This window comes from Nomascus leucogenys, chromosome 18, assembly GCF_006542625.1.
Source record: "Nomascus leucogenys isolate Asia chromosome 18, Asia_NLE_v1, whole genome shotgun sequence".
Lineage (NCBI taxonomy): Eukaryota > Metazoa > Chordata > Mammalia > Primates > Hylobatidae > Nomascus > Nomascus leucogenys.
The window spans coordinates 20,194,670-20,219,294 of NC_044398.1; the positions used below are offsets into that span (position 1 = coordinate 20,194,670).

Genomic DNA, 24,625 nt, shown 5'->3' on the forward strand with positions numbered 1-24,625 from the left:
GTTTTACAGAGTCAACAGGTACTAAAAGTAATACTGCGATTCTATTGGAAGTTCATAAAAGCGTTTTAAATTTTTTATAACAATTTAAGTTTTAGTTTAAGTTAGGAAACCACCTCATTAGTCCAGTTGATATCTAGGTCTGAGCTGTCCAGTATGGTAGCCACATGTGACTATTTAGAGTTAGAAGGAAATTAACTAAAAATTCATTTTTTCAGTTTCTCTAAGTACATTTTAAGTAATCACATGTGGCTAAAGGCTAAATGGCCGAAAAGTACAGATATAGAATATTTCCATCCTTGCAGAAGTAGATACTGATGATGTTGACACTTAAGATGAATAAAAAGTAACTTAACCATAAAATGTACCCTTAACAGAGGTAACTCATTTAATTTATAGCATAACAGAGATAAATGAAATTGGAGATGGTTAAGCAGTTTCTACCCTTGTTCAGTGAACAAATATATCATCATCTCTTCATAAAGAAATAAATGAAATGTATTGTTTTTCCCTGGGTATTGCCTGGATTGTAAAATGCTTCTCCCATCTCCTTACCCCATCCTTCTTCCTTGTAGGTTAGAGTTACTCGTTATTGGTAAATAGCCAACTATGGAGACTAAGGACCAGAAGAAACACAGAAAAACAGTGGACCCAAAGATGAAAAGAAAAAGAAGTGGCATCTGCAGGATCTTCAGCTAGGAGACGAAGAAGATGCCCGGAAGAGAAATCCCAACGCTTTTGCAGTTCAGTCTGCTGTGTGGATGGCTCGATCCTTTCACAGGTGTGTTTAGCTACAGTCTGATGCTTCTTCCGTTGATTCTTTTTAAATAGTAGGAGCCTCTCACAGGCGACATTTGGACTCACAAGTCTAGTCTAGCTCCAAAGGACATGGAGATGCATGTTGTGTGGCTTTTACCAAAACGTGAGAAGCTTTGCCATAGAATCTGCCTTGCCTCCAGCATCTGCACACTAGTTGGTGTTTCTTGCCCAAGATACAAGAATTTATAGAATTTGTTTCTTCCTAAACTTTAAACTGTTTCTGTGGTGATAAGTGTGCTTCTTCCCTCTGGATACGTTTTACGAAGTTGTAATATAAAATACAAAAATTACAATATTTAATACTAACATAGCTTTATTTAGTGAGTCCTTATGATATTCTTAGCAGTGTACTTTAAACATTATTCAACTAAATCCTTCCAGCAGCCTTACCAGAGTAGGAATCATTCTTGCCCTCATTTTATGGACAAGAAAACTGAGGTCAAGAAAACAGCTTACCTCCAATCATATAACCAGTAAGTAGGAGAGCCAAATTTAACTCCAGAGCCTCTGCTCTTATCCATTATGATGCACTGCCTTGGTATTTACCTTTTTGTTTTTAAAAAACTATTAAAATCACCCATAAAACAGTCAGATTTAAGGAGTGTTTAATTTTCAACTCTCTATACTATTGAAGTCATCTTGTTACATCTTTATTGAACAGCAATTATTTGGATGGGAGTCAGCAGTTAATAATTGACAAGTTAATTATATTTATATATTGTCTGTTGTACTCTCTATAAAATATACTAAAGTACTCACATCTGTAAGTATACTAAAAAAGTCTACTTATAAGGTTGATACCTTTTACTCTATTTTGAAAGTGTGTTTCCTTTTTTTTTTTTTTTAATGAATAGAACTCAGGATTTGAAGACCAAAAAAGCATCATCTTCCAGTGGTTGATCGAACTCCACTAGAGCCCCCGCCAATAGTGGTAGTGGTGATGGGGCCTCCAGAGTTGGAAGGAGCACTTTGATATAATGCCTCATTCGGAACTTCACCTGGCAGAAATTGACTGGGATCAGAGGCCCTGTGACAATCGTGTCAGGTAGGAGATGCCGCTGCAGACACAGAGTTGGCGTGGCTGTTGTCATCTGAGGGACATGTGTGTGTTTGTTGTTTTCTTGAGTGGAACATGTTAAATATTGTCTTATCATGTTACTTCTCTTATACTTTTACTAAGTTAGCTATAACTTCAGAAAAGGGTAAGTTCCCAGAGATAAGGATGTGATACATATCTTATCCTGACTGCTCTATGGCTTCGCCAAGCATGTTCCTTGGAAGGGCCTGACAGGCCTGGTCACTGTGAACACATCATTTAACACACAGCACATACCTCCTATGTGCCAGGTGCACGTGCTTGCCCTTATGAAGCCACATGCTGGTGGAAGTGCGCGTTTTCTCTTTTTCCTAGGAGAATTCGCCTGCTTTGGGAGATGGTGACCTTTCCAAGTTTGAGGGAAGATGAAACAAACTTCCAGTGGTAGAATGGCAATGTACACTCTGAAATCTCTTATTATTGCAATAATATAGTTGGATTGAGGTTTTTCTTTATATTTGGAGCATCCATATTTTCTTTTCCTTTTGTTGAGACAGAGTCTTACTCTGTGGCACAGGCTGGAATGCAGGGGTGTGATTACTGCTCACTGCAGCCTCAGCCTCCCAGGCTCAAGCAATCCTCCTACCTTAGCCTCCTGAGTAGTGTATGCCACCATGCCTGGCTAATTTTTCTTTTTTTTTCTTTCTTTTTTGGTTTTGTAGAGATGGGGTTTCCCCATGTGGCCCAGGCTGGTCTCAAAACTCCTGAGCTCAAGGGATCCACCTGCCTTGGCCTCCCAAGGTGCTGGGACTACAGGTGTGAGCCACTGTGCCCAGCCCATATTTTCTTGACCGTTTTCTTACTACCTTAATTTAGACATAATTATCCTTATGAATATTCTGCTGCATTATGTTTGAGGATGTTTTTAGCGATAGTGGGAACATGGGAAGTTTTGATAGAGGCAAAGACACTGACCTGCAGCCGACCAGCAGGATCATGGTTATCATGGAGCCTGTCCAGTCAGAATTTTCCCTGTTTAAGCACTTTTATTCATCTGGGTAGACTTTTGATATTATTTAAATTTAGAACACAGCAAGAAAAACAGGATGGAATTTATTTTATTTTACCAGTTTTTGCCTATAAAAATGAACTTCTGGTACACTCCGTAAATGTATATGGTGTTTTACTGGATGCAATTAAAAAATGAAAATTAGAGTTGATGGTTAGAGTTTTTTCAGGGTCTTTTTAAAGTAAAATTTTCATCTTTTCACTTACAGGTTGAAAGCACAGACTCACCATTATTGAATGCAGGTGTGACATTAACATGATGATCTATCTGGCTAAAGTAGCAGATCTGGTAAGTCAGCAGGGGCAGCCTGGGGTGCTGATGGAGACTTACAGCATTGTGGTAGGTTATTTACCCCATGATGAAGGGAAGAGAGTTTTATGATTATTAAAGAAATCGTGGTCATTATCAGAGATATAGTAGATGTGACTAAATTGATGATGACAATAATAATAGTAATAAATGTTGTCATATTAATAATACAAATGGAATGTGCACAATGAAATGCATTCCAAAATCTAAAAGCAAATCACAGGATGGAGAAAACCTTTAATGAACACAGCTAATAAGAGCTCATTAACATGCATACATATATACGTAGAAATATATCATAGTAAGTACCATTTCTTCTTGCACCCTTTCTGGCACTGTGCTAACTGCTTTCTACAAATTTAGCTTACATAAGCCCTTGATACACCCTTGTGGTGAGTAGGTATTATCTATAGTTTACATAAGATGAAATAGAGCCCCCCAGCAGTTAAGTAACTTGTGTGAAGATGGGACCCTTGTTCCTGATGGTTCTAGAACCTTCATCCTTAATGATAATGCTAAAATAAGTACATGAATTGCCTGAAGAAGTGGTCAGAATTTATCAATAGAAGATGTAGCAGTACTCAGTGTATGGAAAATGTACACGCTCTTGCATTTATGGAAATGATAATGTTCACTATTTCTGATATTCTATTAACTATCTTTTAAGTTAGCAAAAATAAAATACAAATTAGCAAAAAAAAAAAAAAAGCCAGACACAGTGGCTCATGCCTGTAATCTCAACACTTTGGGAGACCGAAGTGGGCGGATCACCTGAGGTCGGGAGTTCAAGACCAGCCTGACCAACATGCAGAAACCCCATCTCTACTAAAAATACAAAATTAGCCAGGTGAGGTGGTACATCCCTATAATCCTAGTTACTTAGGAGGCTGAGGCAGGAGAATCACTTCAACCTGGTAGGCAGAGGTTGTGGTGAGCCAAGATTGTGCCATTGCACTCCATCCTGGGCAACAAGAGCGAAATTCCATCTCAAAAAAAAAAAAAAAAAAAATTAGCAAAAAAATAAGCCGTATTGATTAGGAAGTGTGAGGTGACAGATAACTTGGTTTTTTCATTTTTACTTAGTTTTTTCTAGAGCTACAGATTTTATAGTTTGGCCCAGGAAGACTGTAAAATATGAAAGAAAAAGTAATATAGATTTTAAAGTTGTGCCATTGTAATGTCAGAAAACTAAATAACATTCAAATTTTGAACATGTAATGCTACTATTAGTAAAAATAAGTATAATTAATGTAAAGTTGTGTAAAGATTACTGAATCTTTTATACTTAAAATAATTCAAATAGTTCATAGAAGTCATTTGTTTCTCTTTTATTTAAAATGTAGCAAGTTTCTAATTTTAAAGACATACATATTAAGAGATGCTTTTACATTTTATTTTTAGTTATTATGGATACATAATAGTTGTACATATTTATGGGGTGCATGTAGTATTTTGATAGAAGCATGCAATGTGTAATGATCAAATCAGGGTAATTCAGATATCCGTCACTCAAACATTTATATTTTATTTGTGTTAGGAACATTTTAATTTCATTCTTTTAGTTATTCTGAGTTATATAATAAATTATAGTTACCCTATTGTGCTATTGGACACTAGAATTTATTCTATCTAACTGTATTTTTGTACCTGTTAACCTTTCCCTCTTTGTCCCTCCCTCCCTGGTTCCCTTCCTTGCCTCTTAACCATCATTGAGAGATGCCTGTGTGAATCTTTTTAAGAGTTTCAAAAGTAGCACATTTGGTAAAGCACTCTAACTGTAATGCAGGGTACACACAATGTGCATTTTCTCTTTCCTTGCTGTAACCGCTGGTCTCTCAGGTCCCTGCAGAGCAGTATCCTTCCAGATACATATAAACACACATGCCACCCTTTTGTAGCTTATTTTATACACTGTTCTATACTTTGCTTTTTTCATGTAATATATCTTGGAGGTGTATAATCAGTAAGTACTATAGCTCTGCCTCCTTCTTTTTAATATAATACTCCATTCTGTGGATGCACCATAATTTATTTAGCCTAGCTTATGTTGATTGCTCTGCTCTGGGTTGTCAAAGCCTCCTGAGTACGGCAGAGGCACACACAATACGTGGATTTGGGTGTGTACATGCGTGTGTGGATTAGGGGAGTAACACTGGCTTAGATGACAAAGATTGGCACCTGAGGGACTGTTTGCTCCCTTTTGTTCCTGACCCTACAAACAGCTGCTTGCCCCTTGGCACTCTGTGGCATCAGATGTGGTGTGAGGATATTCCACCTGTTCTTTGAGCTGGTCCAGTGTTGCTGGAGAGCTCTGCTCGCTGCCTCGGTCGGCAGTGGCAGCTGTGCTTTCCTACAAGCCCACCTTCATATATTCTGTGGTTTTGGGTTTTGAACGTTTCCTGGTTTAATCAAAGATGGGCATTTCTGTTTCCATTTTTTGTTAGTTTCAGTTATCCATGGAAAGATAAAAACAGAACTATCTTTAATATTAAAACTGCAAATTTCCAGGAATCAGTTCTGAAATTATTTTGCATCTTTGAAGTGTCTTAAATTTTAAAAATTGATCTTGGCCAGGTGCGGTGGCTCACGCCTGTAATCCCAGCACTTTCGGTGGCCGAGGCGGGCAGATCACAGGAGGTCGAGACCATCCTGGTGAACACTGTGAAACCCCGTCTCTACTAAAAACATACAAAAAAACTAGCCAGGCGTGGTGGTGGGCGCCTGTAGTCCCAGCTACTCAGGAGGCTGAGGCAGAAGAATGGCATGAATCCGGGGGGCGGAGCTTGCACTGAGCCGAGATCATGCCACTGCACTCCAGCCTGGGCAACAGAGCGAGACTCTGTGTCAAAAAAAAAAAAAAAATTGGTCTTATCTGCTTATATTTTCTTATAGACTACCATTCATCATAATCTTACTGATTTTTTACTTAATTCTAAACTGGTAGCTATTTAAAATATTTCTGAGCAATTGAGTTATGCAAATTTACATACAAGATAGAGGTTTCCATTGCATACTTCCCAGCAAAAAAACTGATTTTTTTTTTTCTGTGAGGAGATTGAAAGAAGAGGTTGGTTTTCTGTAACTATTTAATATATTTCATTGATTATCACTTTGTTCCCATTCTTTGGATGTCAGAGACCTGTTATTTGGCTTAAAAATGCGTTACAGAAAACTTCATTTCTTTAAATTAGGATTTCTTAGGTAAGGGCCAGGTTAGGCCCAGCCTTTTCTGAGTTACTTCTCATGCATTAGAATTCTTAAAATGGAAGTTTATATCCTAGTGGGCATTGTCTTATGGTTGCCTTTTAGAGCAAGTCAGACAGTGGTGGTTTCTCTGTCTGGCTGATGCCTGTGTAGTCATTTGATTTAGTCTGCAGTGGTACTTTTCTGTCAAGGGCCAGGTGAATATTTTTGGCTTTGTGGATCATATCTTCTGCAGCTACTTAGCTCTGCAGTTGTAAGTGCACAGGCAGCCATAGACGATATGTAAATGAATTAATGTGGCTATGTTCCAATAAAACTTTAGTCACAAACACAGGTGATGGGCTGGATTTGGCCTGTGGGCCAGTTGCCAACCCCTAGTGTAGGTGGTCTGTTTTGGTAGTTTCTTTGAGAAATAATGTGTTCTGCTTGTAGGTACTGATGCTTATAGATGCCAGCTTTGGGTTTGAAATGGAAATGTTTGAGTTTCTAAACATCTGTGAAGTACATGGCTTTCCTAAAATTATGGGAGTTCTCACCCACCTCGACTCCTTCAAGCATAATAAGCAACTGAAGAAGACAAAGAAGCGATTAAAACACAGGTTCTGGACAGAAGTTTGCCAGGTAGGAAGAGAAATAATTGTTAGAAACTAACAGTATAATCCTTTTAAAGTAGACTGAAGAGGCTGGGCACAGTGGCTCATGCCCGTGATCCCAGCACTTTGGGAGGCAGAGTCGGGCAGATCACTTGAGGCCAGGAGTTTCGAGCTCAGGGCAATATGGCCAAACCCTGTCTCTACTAAAAAGGCAAAAATTAGTCGGGTGTGGTGGTGTGCACCTGTAATCCCAGGTACTAGGGAGGCCGAGACGTGAGAATTGCTCAAAGCTGGGAGGCAGAGGGTGGAGTGAGCTGAGAGTTCACCACTGTACTCCAGCCTGGGTGACAGAGTGAGACTCTGTCTCAAACAAACAAACAAACAAACAAACAAAAAGACTGAAGAGATGTTACTAAACGTCTCTCTAGGAATTGCCTCCTGAATTCCCTTTGTGTATGTGTTCCCAGTCTCTAGAAGGTTTCCCTCAAGAGAGTGGTTATTCTGGGCCTCTTGGTGTATCTCATTTGTCTCCGTACCTGCTGCACCAGGCAATGCCTGGGTGTTTTGGGGTCGGGACTTAATAGAGTACATCAGAAGTTTCTCCCAGGTACAGGACCAGGCACTGCCCCTTCCTTTCCATACTGCTCTGGTCCATCGGCCACAGAACCATTTCTGTGCTGATATGTCTCACCTCCCTCTCCTCACCATACTTAGACGGATGCCCTGGCTCGGCTGCAGAGCAGTCTGCCTCTGTGGGGTTCTAATAAGTCCTGAAAGAATCCAGCAAGGCTCTGGAAGCCTCAGGACAGTGGCTTTGCTGGAAGTCTCCCTTCTTAGGATTGCTTCTTGTTTAGAGCTTTTATTTTGTTGCAGTATTGATGAGAATTTAATTGAAATTTAATTTTTAATATTCCTTTAATGTTTAGGTTGCCAAGCTGTTCTACCTTTCTGGAATGGTGCATGGAGAATATCAAAACCAAGAAATCCACAATCTGGGCTGTTTTATTACAGTTACGAAGTTTAGGCCTCTCACATGGCAAACTTCTCACCCTTATATCCTGGCAGACAGGTAAAAAGTGATCGTAAACTTTTTCTTCCTGGGCCATATGTTTCAAAGCTAAAAAGGCTAGAAAAAGAACAGTGATAGGATTTATTTTGTGCCTATTTGAATAGTGCGGGTAGAAGTGTAGTTGATGGAAAATGTCTACTTATATCATTGCTCAAAGATGCTGTGCCTTTGGGAGTAAATAAATTATGAGATGTTTAGGAAAATGGGAGGACTTGGAAGCATTTAAGGCTACAGGATGTGGCCCCATCCTACATTCAGCCTCAGTTTTCAGTGATGCTGCCTTCGTGCTCGGGTGCTTGAGTCCTTCATGTGTGCCTTGAGTTTCCTTCCTTTGTGCTCTTCTTTGTGCTGTGGTTTTCTCAGCCTGGAATACCCTTTTTCCACCTGCCAGAATGCAAGCCACAGTACAAATCCCAGAGCACAGGCTCACCCTCTTCCAGAAACGGATTTTCTGAATGTGTTCTTTACTCTTCCCTGACCCCAGGTGGATGTCGTCTCCCTGTCTGGTGTCTTATAGAATGAATGTCACTTTCAGCCTAGAGACACAGTTGTGTGCCTGCCCCTTTTCCTCTGCTGGATGGTGAACGGTGCTTCCTTATTTCCGCATTTTCTAGTTTCTCAGTGATGTGCTTAGTGGACAAGAGTGTGATGAGTCATTGACACATGAAAGGAGGTATAGGAACTTTGGCATTCATTTCTGCTGTATGATTGTTTATTTTTCTAGGATGGAAGATTTGACAAACCCGGAGGATATCTGAACACGCATCAAATGTGACCGGCAGGTGTCACTTTATGGTTATTTAAGAGGAGCGCACTTGAAAAATAAAAGCCAAATTCACATGCCAGGTATTCTGTTGTTGTAGAACATACTAGAATTACACATAGGATTCTTGGGATGGCTTCATTTCTCAGGAAAACTGAAAAATGACCAAACAAGGGAAGATGGCCTTGCTGGAGGTTTTAAAAGTAAGCCAGCTATGTGTAGGCCTGCAAAGGTGTTACCGAATCCCTCTTCTCTGACCTCTTGTCTTGTAGCTAGAGGACCACTGTTCCAGTGTGGCACAATGCCCGTCTTTAGGGTCATGGGTTAAGCCCTTGGACTGTGGATCGTTTTTAACCCCCCAGTCAACAGTAGATAGTTACTGACTTCTTGTCAGTTGAAGCTGGCTTTTTGGGTCCTGTCTTCCAGGGGTAGAAGATTTTGCCATGAGTGACGTCAGTTTCCTCCCAGACCCTTGTGTTCTTCCTGAACAACAAAAGAAGTGCTGTTTAAATAAGGAGCAGCTGGTTTATGCGCCTCTTTCTGGAGTTGGGGGTGTGCTGTATGACAAAGACGCTGTCTATGTTGACCTTGGTGGCAGCCACGGTTTTCAGGCATCAGTGAGGTGGGAGTCAATGCCCTGAACTCTCATTATTCCTTCCGAATCTATTTTTTAATCAAAAAAAGTAATGTAGTCAGCTTTTATATATTGAAGATTTTTCTCTCGTACTTATAATAAAGCTCCAAATGTATATTGTCAATATGTAGAATAAAAAGAATACCATTTTTTCATTGTACCAAGCAGAAGAGTCCTGTTTTTAGAGTTTTTATTGAGTTTTATTGCACATCATTCATTTAACAAACACTATTAACATCATTTCATTAAAAATGACATCCTAACCCCAATTAACTAAGAAGTACATAATGCAGAATAAGTAGCAGTTTGCCCTAAGACCATTAGCAACATTCAGGGACATATACATTTTCCTCAATTTCTTCATTGTGCTAATGGGCAGTGAAGAGTTGGTGTTTGAGAACTCCTCAGATAATTGGTGTGCTATCAGGGGCATTGCTGAAAGCAGGAATCTTAGAGGCTGGGAGTCACCGTGTGGGCAGAGGAGGAGAGGAGACAGAGACTGTGTGGACAGGTGAGGCTCTGTGCTGTCAGTGAGGGCTGTTCTCCGCCCCCATCTCTTCCAGTCCCTTTTTATCTCTGCCATCCTAGGAATGATGGAAGTGCCTGAGGAAGACTACCTGGGCTTCCTGATGAGTTACTGACAGACTGCCTCTGTGGGACAAGAGGGTCACCTGCAAGCCAGACAGTCCAAATCCTCCCTGAAACACATCACTCTCCACTCACTGCTTACCAGTTCCCTTCAAGGCTGCTCCAGCTGCACATTTTTAAAAGTTTTTCTATTCAATGAGAAGACATAGACACAGGGAGGGGAACATCACACACTGGGGCCTGTCGGGGGGTCGGGGGCAAGGGGAGGGAGAGCATTAGGACAAATACCTAATGCAGGCAGGGCATAAAATCTAGATGATGGGTTGATAGGTGCAACAAACCACCATAGCCCATGTATACCTATGTAATGAACCTGCACATTCTGCACATGTATCCTGGAACTTTAAAATAAAATAAAAACTTTTTAAAAAGTTGTTCTATTAAGATATGGTCTGTGGTTTGGGAAAATGGCGACTCCTTGTCCTGTTCTTGGAGAAATATTTCATTTTGTAGGGATGACTGGCCCCGGGGCCCAAAATCTCACTGTCAGTCTGCTCTGGTTCCTCAGCAAATGCTTTGAATCAGGGTTGATGGTGGCAAAGATGGGTAGTCAACACCTCACCATTGTGGTCCTTCCCTGGCATCACTGGCCAAGCTTCACTCTGGTGAATTCCACATATAAGGCTTGCCTAGCCCTGTGTCATTCTCTTGGATGAGCCACAGCCATGCTACCCACCAGGACCAGGCACTTCCTCTGCACACTCTGTGGATAGCAGTCATTTCCCCGAATCCATGAAAGCATCATCCGCTTAAACCACTATTTCTTAGTGTTGTTTTTTGCAACTTTCAATTCCACAATTTCTGTTTCATTCTCTGTATAAATTGGAGAACGCTTGTGAAAATTCCTCATCTCACAGTCCATTTTCTGTAACAGTCTTAGCCCTTTTAAAATCCTGGGCCTTTCTCTCTTGAAGTTTTTCTGGGATTGAGGCCAGTGGGATGGCAAAGCTGCTGTCACTGAGGTATGGCCTGGAGAATCCTTGGGTGTCTGGGGGAGAAGGCAGGGCCACCAGCATGGGACCCAGGAATAGGGGACGACTCCTGGGGATGAAGCCCAAGGAAGACTCAGCATGTCAGGTGCAGATCAGTGCAGGATGAGGCCCTGAAGTGTGGGTGACCAGCCACTCACAGGGGGAATAAGGCTCTTTGGCCCTATTTCTCATGGGGCTGGTATGTGGGGCCCCAGGTGTCCCTGTGCTCAAAGCATGGAGATGACATCTCCATGCATATGGATTTGAAGACTTAATATTGTTAAAATGTCCGTATTACCTAAAACAATTTACGAATTCAATACAATCCCTATTACAGCATTATTCACAGTAGCCAAGAGATCCAACCCAAATATCCCTTGGTGGATGAAAGGATAAAATACGGTATATACATACAATGGAAGACTAAGCAGCCTACGGAAAGAAGGAAATCATGTCACATGCTAGAACATGGATCAATCTCAAGAACATTATGCTAAGTGAAATAAGCCAATCACAAAAGGACAAATACTTTCCTTCATATGAAGCATTTAAAGTAGTCAAAATCACAGAAACATAAAGTAGTGGTTGCCAAGGGCTGGGGGTGGGAGTAGGGGGGAAATTAGTATTTAATGTGTACAAAATTTCAGTTGTGAAAGACAAAAAATGTCTAAAGATCTAAATTTCACAATGACGTGAATATACATAACATTACTAAATTGTACACTTTAAAATGTTTAAGATGGTTTTTAAAAAAGGAAAAAGCATTGGAATAAATTTCATGACCTAAGACTAGTTAATGGTTTCTTAAACATGACATCAAAACCACAAGTAACAAAAGAAAAAATAGATAAATTGGACTTCATCCAAAGTAAAAACTTTTGTGCTTCAAAGAGTACCATCAAGAAAGTAAAGGACAACCCATAGAATGGGAGAATATTTCTGCAAATTATATCTTGTAAAACATTTTTATCTAGAATATATAAACAATTCTTATAACTCAATGACAAAACACAAACCAGTTAAAAATTACTAAATGTTGAGTACACATTTCTCCAAAGAAGATATATAAGTGGCGAATAGGTACATGAAAGAGGTTCAACGTCAGGGAAACACAAATGCAAACTACGATGAGATGCAACCTCAGAACCACTAGGATGACTTTATCAAAAAGAGAGTTGATAATAAATGTTGGCTAGAATATGGAGAGACGCTGGGACCCTCACACAGCTAGTGGGTATATAAAATGGTTCATGTACACTGGAAACAGTCTGGCACCTTCTGAAATGGTTAAACATAGAGTTTCCATATGGCCCATCAATTTCACTCTTAGGTATATAGCCATGAGAAATGGAAACATACATCCCCAGAAAACCTTGTACACAATTGTTCTTAGAAGTGTTATTCACAATAGCCAAAAAGTGAAAAAAACCCAAATGTTCTTAACTGATAAATGGATAAATTTTAGTATATCCATTAATGGAATATTATTCAGCAACAAAAAGGTTTGATGTAATGATACATACTAAAAACGTAGACGACCTTGGAAATATTATTCTAAGTGAAAAAAGACAGATGTAAAAGACACACATTGTATATTCCATTCACAGGGCATCATGCGACGCTGAAGTTAGAATCACAGTGAGCTACAAAAGGGTAGCCACCTGGATCAAGTCCATTCTGGTAGCTGTCAGAAAGCACAGCATGTTCACTAACGGGGGCCGGCCTTGCTCAGGTTGTCAGATGGAGTTTCCCAGGAGGCTGTGGCTTCTTCAGGGATCTGTCATCCAGTGGTGAAGGGAGGGGTCTCTGGAGGCAAACCTGCCTGGGGCCGCCCCAGCCGCACTGGATCCCAGAGAGTGACCTGGGTGCATGAGCAGGGAGGCCAAGCTGACCAACAGCCTCAGCACACCCCCAGCACCTGCTGTGAGCAAGCTGCTATGGCTTCCCCAAGCGTGGATGCGACGACATCATGGGTATTTACAGATTCCTTTTCACTGCGTCCCAGGCTCTCCTGGTTCATGTGTGATACACTGCACTTGGGATGGAGGTGTGCTGACAGTTGCAGAGAGCCAAGGCTTTCTTTCCCGTGGCTCTGATGCATGGTTTCCAGGTACCAGTCATGAAGGAAGTTCTTCAGATTATGGACCTTGTCCTAGTCACATAGGGCTGCTAGGACAAAGTGCCATAGACTTGGGGGTGTGTGGCACATATTAAAAAAAGAAATGTATTTGTTACAGTCTGGAGGCTGGAAGTCCGAGGTTAGCATCCCAGTGGGCGAGGTTCTGGTGAGGGCTCTCTTTCTGGCTGGCAGATGGCTGCCTTCTCACTGTGTCCTCGTGTCAGGGAGAGAGAGAGCTCTGGGGTCTCTGCTTCTTACCAGGGCCCTAATCCCATCATTAAGGCCCCACCCTCATGGTCTCTTCTAACCCTGAATAACTCCCAAAGGCCCCATCTCCAAATACCATCACGTTGGGGGTTAGGGCTTCAGCACAGGAACTGGGGGTCAGGGGGACGTGTGTTCAGCCTACCAGAGCCCCCCAGTCAGCCCCACTGTGCCCTTTTAGGGGCAGATTGTAGAGCTCAGGTGGGACACAGAGGTGGAGGAAGCATAAGTTCTGCCTCATAGGAATGGCTCAGCCAAAACAAGGACAGGGACAGTGGGATAGACAACAGCCAGTGGGGTAACCAGCAGGAGCCCCAAGGTGTCACTTTCACCCTTAGGTGAGGAAGTTGGCTGGGCACCCACACACGCCAGAGTATGGATCATCCCTTCAAACACGGCTCACTTAACATTCCTAAACCCTGCAAAGGGGCAGTGCTACCTTATCTCCTGAGGATGGCCCTGAATGTAGAGGAGTCACGGGAGCTGCCCACATCACCCACCAGTGACTCTTCACTCCCCACGTTTTCCCTGAGGGCCTGATGTGCACTGAGCTGGGGAAGCCCTGCCAAGATAAACTCTCCTTCCCAAAGGCCACAGAAGACGGCAGACCTCCGACAGTGCCCACATCGAGCAGAAGGGACGGGGCAGAGGGGCATCTGTCCGGCTGACTGCTGTGTTCTGTAGGCAGATGGGGCCAGAGAGGACCCAAACATGGCTCCCTTTGTCACTTGGCTGAGGGGCCAGGCCACCGTGTACCGGACAGCTTTGCCCCACCAGCCTCTGCTGCTGGGCCAGCCCCCAGCGCCATGACCACAGCTCTGCATGCAGGCAGTGCTGGGACCAGTGCCCTGGCAGTCACAGGGGTCCTGAGCCAATAAGGGCCCTGGAATCAGAACTCAGATTGTGGAGAAGAAGGTGTTGGCCAGGAGGGAACCAGGGTGGGTGCCGGGTCCTGTCCATGCTGGGATCTAGATTCTAAGAGGTGGGTTAAGGGTAAGGGGGGCAGAAGTTGGCCCATGGGGTGAGGGGAGTTCAGCAGAGATTGGGAGGACAGGACAACCTGGGAAAGAGCAGAGCGTCCTCCCCAGCCTTGATCCCTCTCCTGATGCAGTCCTCATCTCACTCATAGGCTCTGGAAGTCTCCCTTTGGCGAACACCTAGCCCCCAACTCCCAGGGCACTTCCCAGACAGCCAATGCCACATCCCAGGCAGCCCCTGCTCTGCCCTTGGGGTCTGTGCCTGGCAGAAGGGCGGCTCACCCTCGGCCCCTCTTGGCCTGGGCCCCAGCTCCCCCTGGCCCTGGAAGCAACAGACACACCCACCCTGTGCCTGGTGGGCTGGTCATGCTTGTTTCGGTTGGCAATGGTGTGTTGGGAGGGAATTGTTTTAGAAACCAATGTAAATCTGTGTCTACATCAATTCCACATGAGTTCAGTCATCATATGGGAAGGGAATCATAGCTGTGAGGGGCTCCATGCAGGACCTTGAGGGCCCCGAGGCCAGTCCCTGTGGGCACAGCAAGGAGCATCTGCTTCAGCTAGTTGGACAAGACTCTCTCCTGCCCAGAAACAGGCAGAGCGACTTCCCCTGCTCCCCACCCATCGTCGTATCCCAAACACACCCGTGTGGACGGTCACCTCAACGTCTCCCCTCAGCCCAGTGCCCACGCTCTTCCTGATGAGGGTTAAGCAGGAGTAGCCTCCTCTCCCCATGTCCATGTTGCAGGCGGCTGCCTTCTGCTCACCTCCCACTGAGCAGAACAAGAGCCAGCCAGCTGTCTCCAATCCCAGGATTTTCCAGGGATGCTGATAATGATGGGAGGCCCCAAGAAGCCTCCCTAAAGCAGGCAGGGCCTTGTGAGTGGGTGGTGGGAGGGATCAGGCTTTCCTCAGCATCTGTCAGTCCCTGGAGCATCTGAAGGGGCTCCCTACACCAGGAGGAAAGAGTGGGGCCGTTCCCTGTGGGTTCCCAGTGCCTGGCATCTGCCAGTTCCTCTGCCCTCCCTCACAGACACCCTCCACGGAGCAGCACAGCGCCGAGGGCAGAGGCAGCAGCCCCGAGAGCATTTTCCAACACAATTACATTCATTCACATTTACACACGAGGCCCCAATGCACGGCTTCCCACCCCCACTCCCCAGCCCCTTCCCCTCAGACCCTCCCTTTCTGCCCTCCCCATTCAGCCACCCTCTCCCTCCCCTCCCTCCCCTACCCTCCAAAGCTAAGGCCCAGCAAGATCAGCACTGGGGGAGAAGAAGCTTTTGACTGCTTTGGGGCATCGGATGCCAGAGCCCCACCCTTGGGGATTGGCCCCAGAGAGCCTGCCCAGAAGCCCCTACTGGCCACAATGCTGCTTCTTCTCCTTCCTGGAGACCAAGGGGTCACCCTTTCTCTTTTGAGACCATGAGGGGCCACCCAGTCCCCAAGCCAGGGATTGCTCCTCAGAGACCCTGAGCCCAGGCCCTGGGGATGGGTTTCCGAAGAGAGGTCGCTTCTTGGACTTGGTGGCAGGAGATGGTGCTAGGCTGAGGTCTCTTCTCTTAGCAGATGGGGGCTGAAGAGCTCCCTGGGGTCCACACTTTTCTGGGCTGAGAAGGCCCGAGGCAGGGACAGGGCTCTGGGGTAGCCACCAGGGCAGCAGCCTGTGCTGGGAACCCAAGAGGAAGGCCAGGCTGGGGAGCTCCTCCTCCTCACTTGACCCCTGAGCCAGCCCATGTGACTCCCTGACAGGAGACCCTCCACGGAGATGCAAGGCATCCTTGGTACCCAGGCCACGGCAGGTGGGTCTGTGGTCCTGGGGAGGAGAGGTTGGCCGGGCAGCCCTCAGCCCAGGGGGATCCTGACATCCCAAAAGCACAGCAGAGTCTTTGGACCTGGCCATGCCAGTGTGTGCTCTGCCTCATCCCTGAGGGTCCCAGGCAGCCGTCTGGGGTGGGCAGGTTTCCATGCCAACCCCTTGTTGGGGGTCAGGGACGTCTCTCTCTGCTCCTTGGCCAGCTGCAAACTCAGAAGAACTTGAGTCCAACCGGGCCATGCCATGACTAGGGGCTGCCCTCGCATGCTGTTTCTCCTTCCAGGGTAGGAGGCGCTTCTCCACTAGCTGCGGGAGGAAAGGGGGCACTTACTGGCGCTGCCCCAGGTGTGAGCAGGGCCCAGGGTGGTGGAGACCAGGGCACTTGGGCAGGAGGCAGGGAAGCCTGAGGCAGCTGGGCTTTAAGTCAAAGAGAAAAGGTGTGGCTCTGCCAGGCATCCTGTTGGGCCTCAGCAGCTTGCATGTTGACTCCCCTCCCTGGCTCCTCTCCATCCTACTCCCTCTGAACCTGTATCTTCCCACCCCGGAGTGGCTCCTGAAGAAGCCACGCATCCCCAGCCAGGGGGGTTAGACAATCAGGTGGGCCTTGTGTGCCGGGTCCCTCCTGCCCCTGGGGTACCTGGGCAAGGGTGAGTCCTTCCTCCTGCTCCAGCTCCTGGCTTAGGGCCAAGAAATCCATCTGCGGATCTGGGGAAAGCAATTCTTCCAGGAATCGGGGGTGAATGATGGCCTCCACCTGGAAACAGAAGGAAGAAGGCGTAAGCCTCCTGGGCAGGGAGTAGCCTGGAGCCAAGGACACCTGGAGGAGATGCAGAAAGCTGCGCGTGCCCCATCCCCACCCTCCTGGGGCTGTCTCATATCACGGCGACCACCAGCTACAGACACAGACCACAGACCTGGCAGCATACACACACACAGACAGAGGCATACAAACCACACACAGACACACAAACAGACCACATACGACACGGGAAAAGACAGACACAGGTAACATACACACTCCACACTCACACCCACACAGACACACAAAGACACACAGTAACCACAGACACAAACACACAGCAACACACAGACACTCAAATACATGGAAATACACATACTGCTGAGTAGCTAAGGAACAGAGCTTAATTCCAAGGACTTGGGAGTGCCACCCCCTGGAATCCTGCAGACCCCAGCACTCCAGGCCAGCCCACCTTGGTGATGAAGTCTTTCTGGGAACACAGTTTGTCAAAGTAGCTCAGGAGGCCCGGGTCTGGGGGCGTCCAGTCCTCTTCCTGTGGCTGCTTCACTTCGTCCTCTTCCCATTGTTTCTCGGGCTCCCCCGTGGCCCCGAGGGGAGGCCCCAGCAGCTCCTCCATGATGTCCACATGCTCCTGCACCACTTCTGGGGGAATCTCCTTGGGGACCTTGGTCTCTGCTGGTCTCTGGGGCCTGGGTGGTGGCAGGTGGGCCTTGGTTTCCACTGACCTCTGGGGCCTGGGTGGTGGCAGGTGGGCAGTCGGGGCCTTGGGGCCGGCCTTGCTGGGAAGGCACACTGAGGCAGAGAGGGAGGAGGATGGGCGTGGTGAGGGCCGCTCCTCCTGCTTGCACCACACAGGGGAGGGCAGGGCTTGGGGATGTGAAGTGGGTCCCAGCTGGGTCAGGACCACCTGAACCACAGCGCCCCTGGAGGAGGCAGGAGGGGCACATCTGAGACAGCATTGCTTGGGAGGAAGTTTGGAGCCACCAACATGCCATGTACTCTCCCGGCTCATCCCTACTTCCTGGGCAGAGCATATGTGGAGTTTTGGACAGGCGAGGGGAGAGAGTAGCTAGGAAACTTGACCAGGTCAATACCCAACATATGCTCCCGGAAGCCGTCCTGTTGGAGGGAGCAAATCCCCTTCTTGAACGGAAGCATGGGGTGTGGGGAGAGTGGCCTCCCTTGGCCCCTTTGGCCTTTGCCATGGCTCCTGTGGGAATGTGGGAAGCTATACCTGGCTGCTTGACCACCTCAGGAGCCAGGGGTCCTTGAGGTTCAAGCCTTGGTGTGGCTGGAGGAGGCAGGCACTGGGGCCCCTTCATCCATTGTGATTTCTGACTCTGCATCTCCTCCTCAGCCTCAAACTCCAGGAACCTGGGGGTGAAGGAGGCCCAGGCTGTGCTGAGAGGGTCCAGGCCCCCTCCCCCCAGGACCAGGCAGCGGCCGAGGGCAGGGATGGGAGGGAGTGCTTCGGGTGGGCTGTCCAGGCCCTCACTGGGTCCCATCCCCCAGTCCCAGGAAGGAGCTGCTTCCAGAGTTCTGGGCTCACCCTCCCTCACCCGGCCCCTGCAGAGCCCATGGCATCAATGGGGCTTCCTGACTAAAGTCAGGGCCACGAGGTCCAGGAGGGTCCCGGAGGACCCCTCCTCCGGGTTTCAGCTGGCCAGGGGTGGGGTGTATGGCAAAAGGCATCAGGGATGATGCCCAGATGCAGGAGTCCTGAGGCTGGGACTGTGGGCCCCTGAAAGATAACCCAGGGGCACGAGGCCTGGGAGACCCCTGGTCAGGAGGAAGCAAAAGCTGAGCCCAGAAGACAGGGCCCCTTTCCCCTGAGGCTGCTGTCTGTCTGTCTTCATGGAGGGGACTGCCCAGGGGCAAAGGCAGTCAGGCCAGAGATTGGTCTCATGGTATCCCAGGCACAGGTCTCCCTGACCCAACTCCCTGGCCAGGCTGGGCTGGGAGAAAACCGACTTTTGGCCACTGCTGTCAGGAGCCTGCACCCCACTCTTGTCTATAGTCACTAGCACCCCTTCTCCCCATCCCCACAGCTGGAGGTGACCCACTTTGGGCTGCGATGCTGGCTGCTCCCACCATGACCTCCCGTGTCAAGGCAGGGGTTGGCCCCAGGCCAGGCAGGGGGTGCTTCCCAATAGGGCAGGACAGAGACCCCAGAGCACTCTAGGTGGCAGAAGCAGCTTCCTGAGGGAGCCAGGGGCCCAGAGCGTCCTGTGTTTGTCCACACCCTCCTCATGCTCTACGTTGAGAAGCCACCACGGCCACCGGGCCTCTGTCATTCACTGTCACCCTGCCATGCGGGTCCTGCTCCCAGGACCCCAGACTCACTTTTCCGCCATCTCATAGAAGATCATCCGGTCAAAGTTGCTCGTGCACTGCCATTCCCCCATGGCCCGCCACAGTCCCTCCTCCAGGGTCATGGTGGGCTTCCACCGGGCCAGGGATCGGAGAACTGGGCTGTAAACCAGTGCAGTCAGTCCCAGTCTATAAGCCCATCCTTCATCCCAAGCCCACCTGGTCCCAACACCTGGCCCCTGTCCTCCCCACACCTGTCCTGCCATCTATCCCTGTCCTGTTCTCCCCCATGTGGGCTCCTCAGGCTCCAGGACATGCCCCCCAAGATCAAACATCAACACAAGCTACTGAGTGGCCACTCCGACTGTCCCTCGAGTCCTCGGTGTTGAGAGGTGAACCCAGTACTATGGGTGGAACATGTGTGTCCCCAACATGCCTGTGCTGAAGCCCTCAGCACCAGTGTGTCAGTATTTGGAGGCAATCAGGGTTAGAGCAGGTCATGAGCGTGGGTCCCAGTCATGGAATCCAAGCCCTGATAAGGGCAGGAGGAGACGCCAGGGCTCTTGCTCTCAGCCACAAGGAGACACAGCCAGAGACAGCTCTCTCCAGCCAGGAGGAGGGCCCTGACCAGACACCCAATCTGCTGTCACCTTGATCTGGGACTTCTGGCCTCTGGAACTGGGAGACATGAATGTGTCTTGATAAAGCACCCAGTCTACAAGATTTGTTATGGCAGAGCCTGAGCTGTCTGAGACAGCGTGCACACAGAATGACCTGGGGGCGAGGGTTAAAGTGCAGGTTCCAGGGCCCCAAGACTGAGCATTTAACCAGCTTCCTGGGGACTCTGGAGCCAGGCAGCCCCTGGGGACGTAGCCTCAGGGCCCTGGAGCATGAGGAGCAGGAGCACACGTCCAGAACCAAAGCAGAGCGGTGTCCAAGCCACTGCGAGCCGCAGGTACAGCTCCCCACATTCCCACAGGAGCCATGGCAAAGGCCTGGGAGCCTGGGCAGCTCCACTCCAAGAATTAGGGTCCCCAGTGCACTGGGACTCTGCTCCAAGGGGGAATGCAACCAGTTCCAGGGTGCGGGGACAGTGAGATTGTTGGGGATGAAGATGGGGCTGCTTTCCACCTACACCCCAGGCAGGGGACTTCCCTAGGGGAACGGCCAGTGTGCTGCACGGTGGATGTGCTCAAGCTCCCGTTTGCTCATCAGCGGGAAAAACAGGGTCACAGAGGCACCGCAGGGTGGAGAGAGGCAGGGACTGGGAATGAAACCACAAACTCTCCCAGATGCTGACGTTGCTGCCTCACAGTCACCACAGTCCATGGCCCTGGGCTGCTGGGCTTGAGGTGCACTCACAGCTATCACTGGAGCCCGTGGCTTTGGGGAGTGCTCTCCTAGATGGCCTAGTCCTGATAATGATAGTAATGGGGACAGTAATCATAAGTGCTGTCATGTAATGTGTCATAGCATAGGCACTGTGCTATGCATGTCATATGTGAGTTCAAGTTATCTCTTCGCCATCTTCTGAATGAAGCATCATTGTCCCTTTTTCTAGGTGGGACTGAGGGTGAAGATGCAAATACCTGCCCAGCATTGACCCCAGTGCAGAGCCCAAGACCATCCCCCTGTGCAGGCTCCACCACCACTGTGCTAACTGGACCTCAGCAGAACTGCGGGCATGTGCCAGGTTCCTGCTGGGCCCTGCAGCTCCTCCACCCAGCCCCATGTGATATGCTCCTGACCATCAATACTGGGTTAAAGGGGAGGCACTGGGGTGTGTACTCAAAGAACTAAACCCAAACTGTAGCTCACATCACACCAGGAACCCTCTCTGACCTGGGTCTTCCGTAAACATTGTTGTGAAAATTATTGAAAGTAAAGATTGGCTGGACTCACGGGACAGTGATGGGCAGTTGAGATGAGGCCCTTGACAGTCCGTCCTGAGCTGCAGCCAGATTACTGTTGTTGAAAATGTACCTTCCCATAGTGCAACCCACCACCCTCACAACCGCCCTGCAAGCTCCCCTGAACAGCGTGACCTCCTGTCCATCCAGCAGCCTCTTTACGTGTGAGCTGCAGGACCAGCTCTGGTGCCCCGAGGACACTCACATGAGGAAGCAGGAAAGCGCTTCGGTGTCAGGACTCTGGGGAAGGTGCCTCCAGGCCAGGGGCTTGTAGTGCTGCCAGAGTCGGAAGTTCTCATAGACACTCTTGGGGTTACAGGAGTCGTCTGGTGGGGCCTTGGCCTGGGAGGAAGCCAGGCTGCCCTCTCCATGAGCCCCTTGTGGCCATGGCCCAGCATTTCCTTGGGACACGATGGGGGGCAACTGGGCAGCCGGTGGTGGTTGTGGTGGAAGAAGAAGGCCCTGGGACCAGCCTCCCTCACAGGCCTGGGTGCCCCCAACCACCTGGGCAGCCATAACAGGCACCACAGGAGCAGCTGCCAGGAGTAGGGGAGGTGGACACACGACACCTCCGCAGAGGGCTCCTGGAGCCTGCCAGACGAGGGGGGCCTGAGTTAGGACCAAGGTCTGTGCCTGAGGGGCCTTCACAGGCCCCACCTCTGTCCTCATCTGGACAAAGACGTTGGAAGCCCCGGCCCCACTAGGGCCGCGGCCATCCTGTCCTGCCACCAGAGGTGTGCTGGGGAAGGCAGACAGCACCAGAGGGCCGCCTGGAGGAACCCCTGCAGTCACAAGGGGCAGCCCGTGTGCTGGGCCAGGAGCAGGTGTGATGAAGGGCAGAGCCGTGAACACAGGGAGGCGCCAGGGTTCACAGTCATGCCTGGTCCCAGCACAGGGTATGCTGTGGAGATAAAGGAAAGAGGTGAATGAGCTGGGGTCTCCAGGTCCACACTAGTCACTGGGGAATCAGAGGGGAGTCCCAACAGCTGAGGGTGTATGACAGGGAAACTCTGCAGCTTGCAAGTGTCCCTGAGTGTGTATCGGATGCTCTGTTCCTCCATGGAGAGTCGCTCCACTAGAGAGCCTGGCCCCGGTCACCAAGACTCCCTGACCCCTGTCTCCCAAGAAGTAACAGCCAAGCCTTCGCTGCCCGAGGGTCTCCCTTGGGTGTCCCTGGCAGACCCTGTCAGCCTCACAGGCATCTCCCAAGCCATGGGTCAGGGATGAGTCTCTCAGCGGCTTGGTGGTCCTCAGCGTGCTCAGCAACAGGTGAGGGGCCTACCCCAGGGCAGTGCTCAGCACTCAGAAGGCCAACAGGAAGCCAGAAGCTTCCGAATATTATGGCCCCATCTCCTCTTCAATCTTCCTTTTCCTGAAGCTCTTGTAAACCCCTTTCTTTCCTAGCTCAAACACAACAGAAGAAAACCACTGGATGGAAATCTTTCCCAAGCCAGCGCCCTAGGAACCCTGAAGATAATCCATAACTCATCATGCCCAGCAAGTAAGTGATTGTCCTGGCACCACCCACAGCAAGTGCTAAATAGGGGTCAGATTCGGGCCACCCTTTCCTCAGTACTCGATGGTCCCAGCTGCCACTCAGGAAGCTCTGTTCCCAGGGAGCAGGTCTGAGAGGCAGTGGTGGAGTCCCCTGGGATAGTGTCACTGCATAGCCAGCAGCAGCTGCACACGATTAGAATACAGCCAGCAAATGGTGAGCAGCAGGGCTATCGGGGAGGTGTCTAGGGATTTTCACAGCTGCTGGTCATGTTACAATAGGTAGTGGGACAAGAAGCCCATCTCTGGGCCTTCTCCTTTGAGCTCCCAATAACTGAACATAGTGACCAACCAAGAACCAGGGGTTCTTAGGCCACGGGCCAGGTGAGGCAAAGTTGTCTGGAACTCATCCCTGTTCACTAGGACCTCATGCAGTCTCTAGCCAAGGGGAATAAGGGATACAGCACATGCACCTCATCATTCAGGACACATATCCTAACTTTAATAATAATAATAATAATAATAATAATAATAATAATAGAACCATCTTCCTACTTGTGCGCTACTCTCCTTCCTCTACTGAAAAGGAAACCAGCCTTTCCAGACCCTTCCACTGAGAACCAGCAAGAATCCACACCTGTCCCCCGTTCATGAGGTAGTATAAATGGAACAGGAGCAAATTCTTCATCTCCACAGTAACACAAAGTGCAGAGGACAGGCCATGAGCTAGCAGACAAGAGGAAGTGGGTCTGAAGACCTGAGCTCCACAAAAGGGCAAACAATTCAGAACAACTCAGGAAACCCAGGCCCTGTGTAGCCTGAACTTCCGCATCTGCCCCCACCCCTGTTAAATCAAAGCCAACAGCTACCTGAACTGACAAAGAAGCCATCTCTGGGGAGGGAGCTGAGGGGCTCTGGGCTGTGGCAGTTACAGTAGCCCCCAGCCTCGCCCACCCAGAGGCTGTCACTACATGCTCTGTCACAGCCAACCCACCCAACAGTTTTGTGGCTGAGACCACTTCTCCCCACTCCTCCCTAAGATCTAGAAAACTCCAGTCCAAATCCCTCTGAACACTATGGAAGGGCACCTTCCAGGTGCCTGAAGACACAGCACAGTGTTCAGGCTTGCCTGTCATCCTCCCGGGGCCACCAGCACAACATGATCCCACCACTCCCTACAAACACACAATGACGTGACCTGTCTCCTTCTAGAAAGGATCAACCCATCCATTCTGTCCTTTCCCCTACACAGTGTATTCCCCCAGGCATCTTGGTCCACCTCTAAGGAGCCATCCTCCCTAAACACAGACTCAGGGTGCCATGGCCAACCCCAGGTGTGATGTCCTTGGGGACATCCAGTGCTCCCTCCCTCCTCAACATCAGCCCTATCAACTGTCCCCAGGGGCAGTGTCAAATTTGAATTCCCAAGGAGCTGAGGCATAGCAGACTCGGATAATGCCCCCATCCCTACAGGCTCACCTCCATTTGAAGCCACCCCCTCAGGCTGAGTACTGACCACCACTGTCTGGCAGTTTCCGCAATGAGAAAAGTCAAGGGTAAGACCCAGAGAGTGACCTGGCTCAGCAGATGCTCCTGAGTCCAACTGGAGCAGGTAAAATTTGAAAGTAAACAGGTTTGGAACATAGGACCCCAGACATTCTGCAGAGGGGGAGGGGCAGTGGGCAGCTGGTAGGGGTGGAGGACATTCTGTGAAGGGCTTCGGCCATTAGGCAAGAACCTGAGTTTCCCTTCCAACTGGAAGGCAGCAACAGAGATGGTGTGCGCCTCTTTGGGCAACTTTTTTGTCCTTCTGACTCACAGCAAAAGCTTCTACCTGATGTCCCCTTTACTTCCATTCTTTAT

General features: G+C 48.6%; 1 protein-coding gene and 1 pseudogene across 1 annotated transcript; one reads left to right on the forward strand and one right to left on the reverse strand.

Annotated features, from left to right (window-relative positions):
• The first annotated feature begins 1,793 nt into the window (after positions 1-1,793).
• On the forward strand, positions 1,794-10,323 carry LOC115831273 (annotated as a pseudogene).
• A 5,506-nt stretch (positions 10,324-15,829) lies between these two features.
• On the reverse strand, positions 15,830-24,554 carry LOC115831212 (NUT family member 2A-like). Its single transcript, XM_030798372.1, is given in 9 exon segments — positions 15,830-16,594; positions 16,926-17,042; positions 17,500-17,840; positions 18,283-18,422; positions 19,392-19,520; positions 21,474-22,122; positions 22,125-22,169; positions 24,242-24,377; positions 24,379-24,554. Coding segments are annotated over 9 exon segments (2,433 nt in total). The 5' UTR covers positions 24,490-24,554.
• Positions 24,555-24,625: the final 71 nt, after the last annotated feature.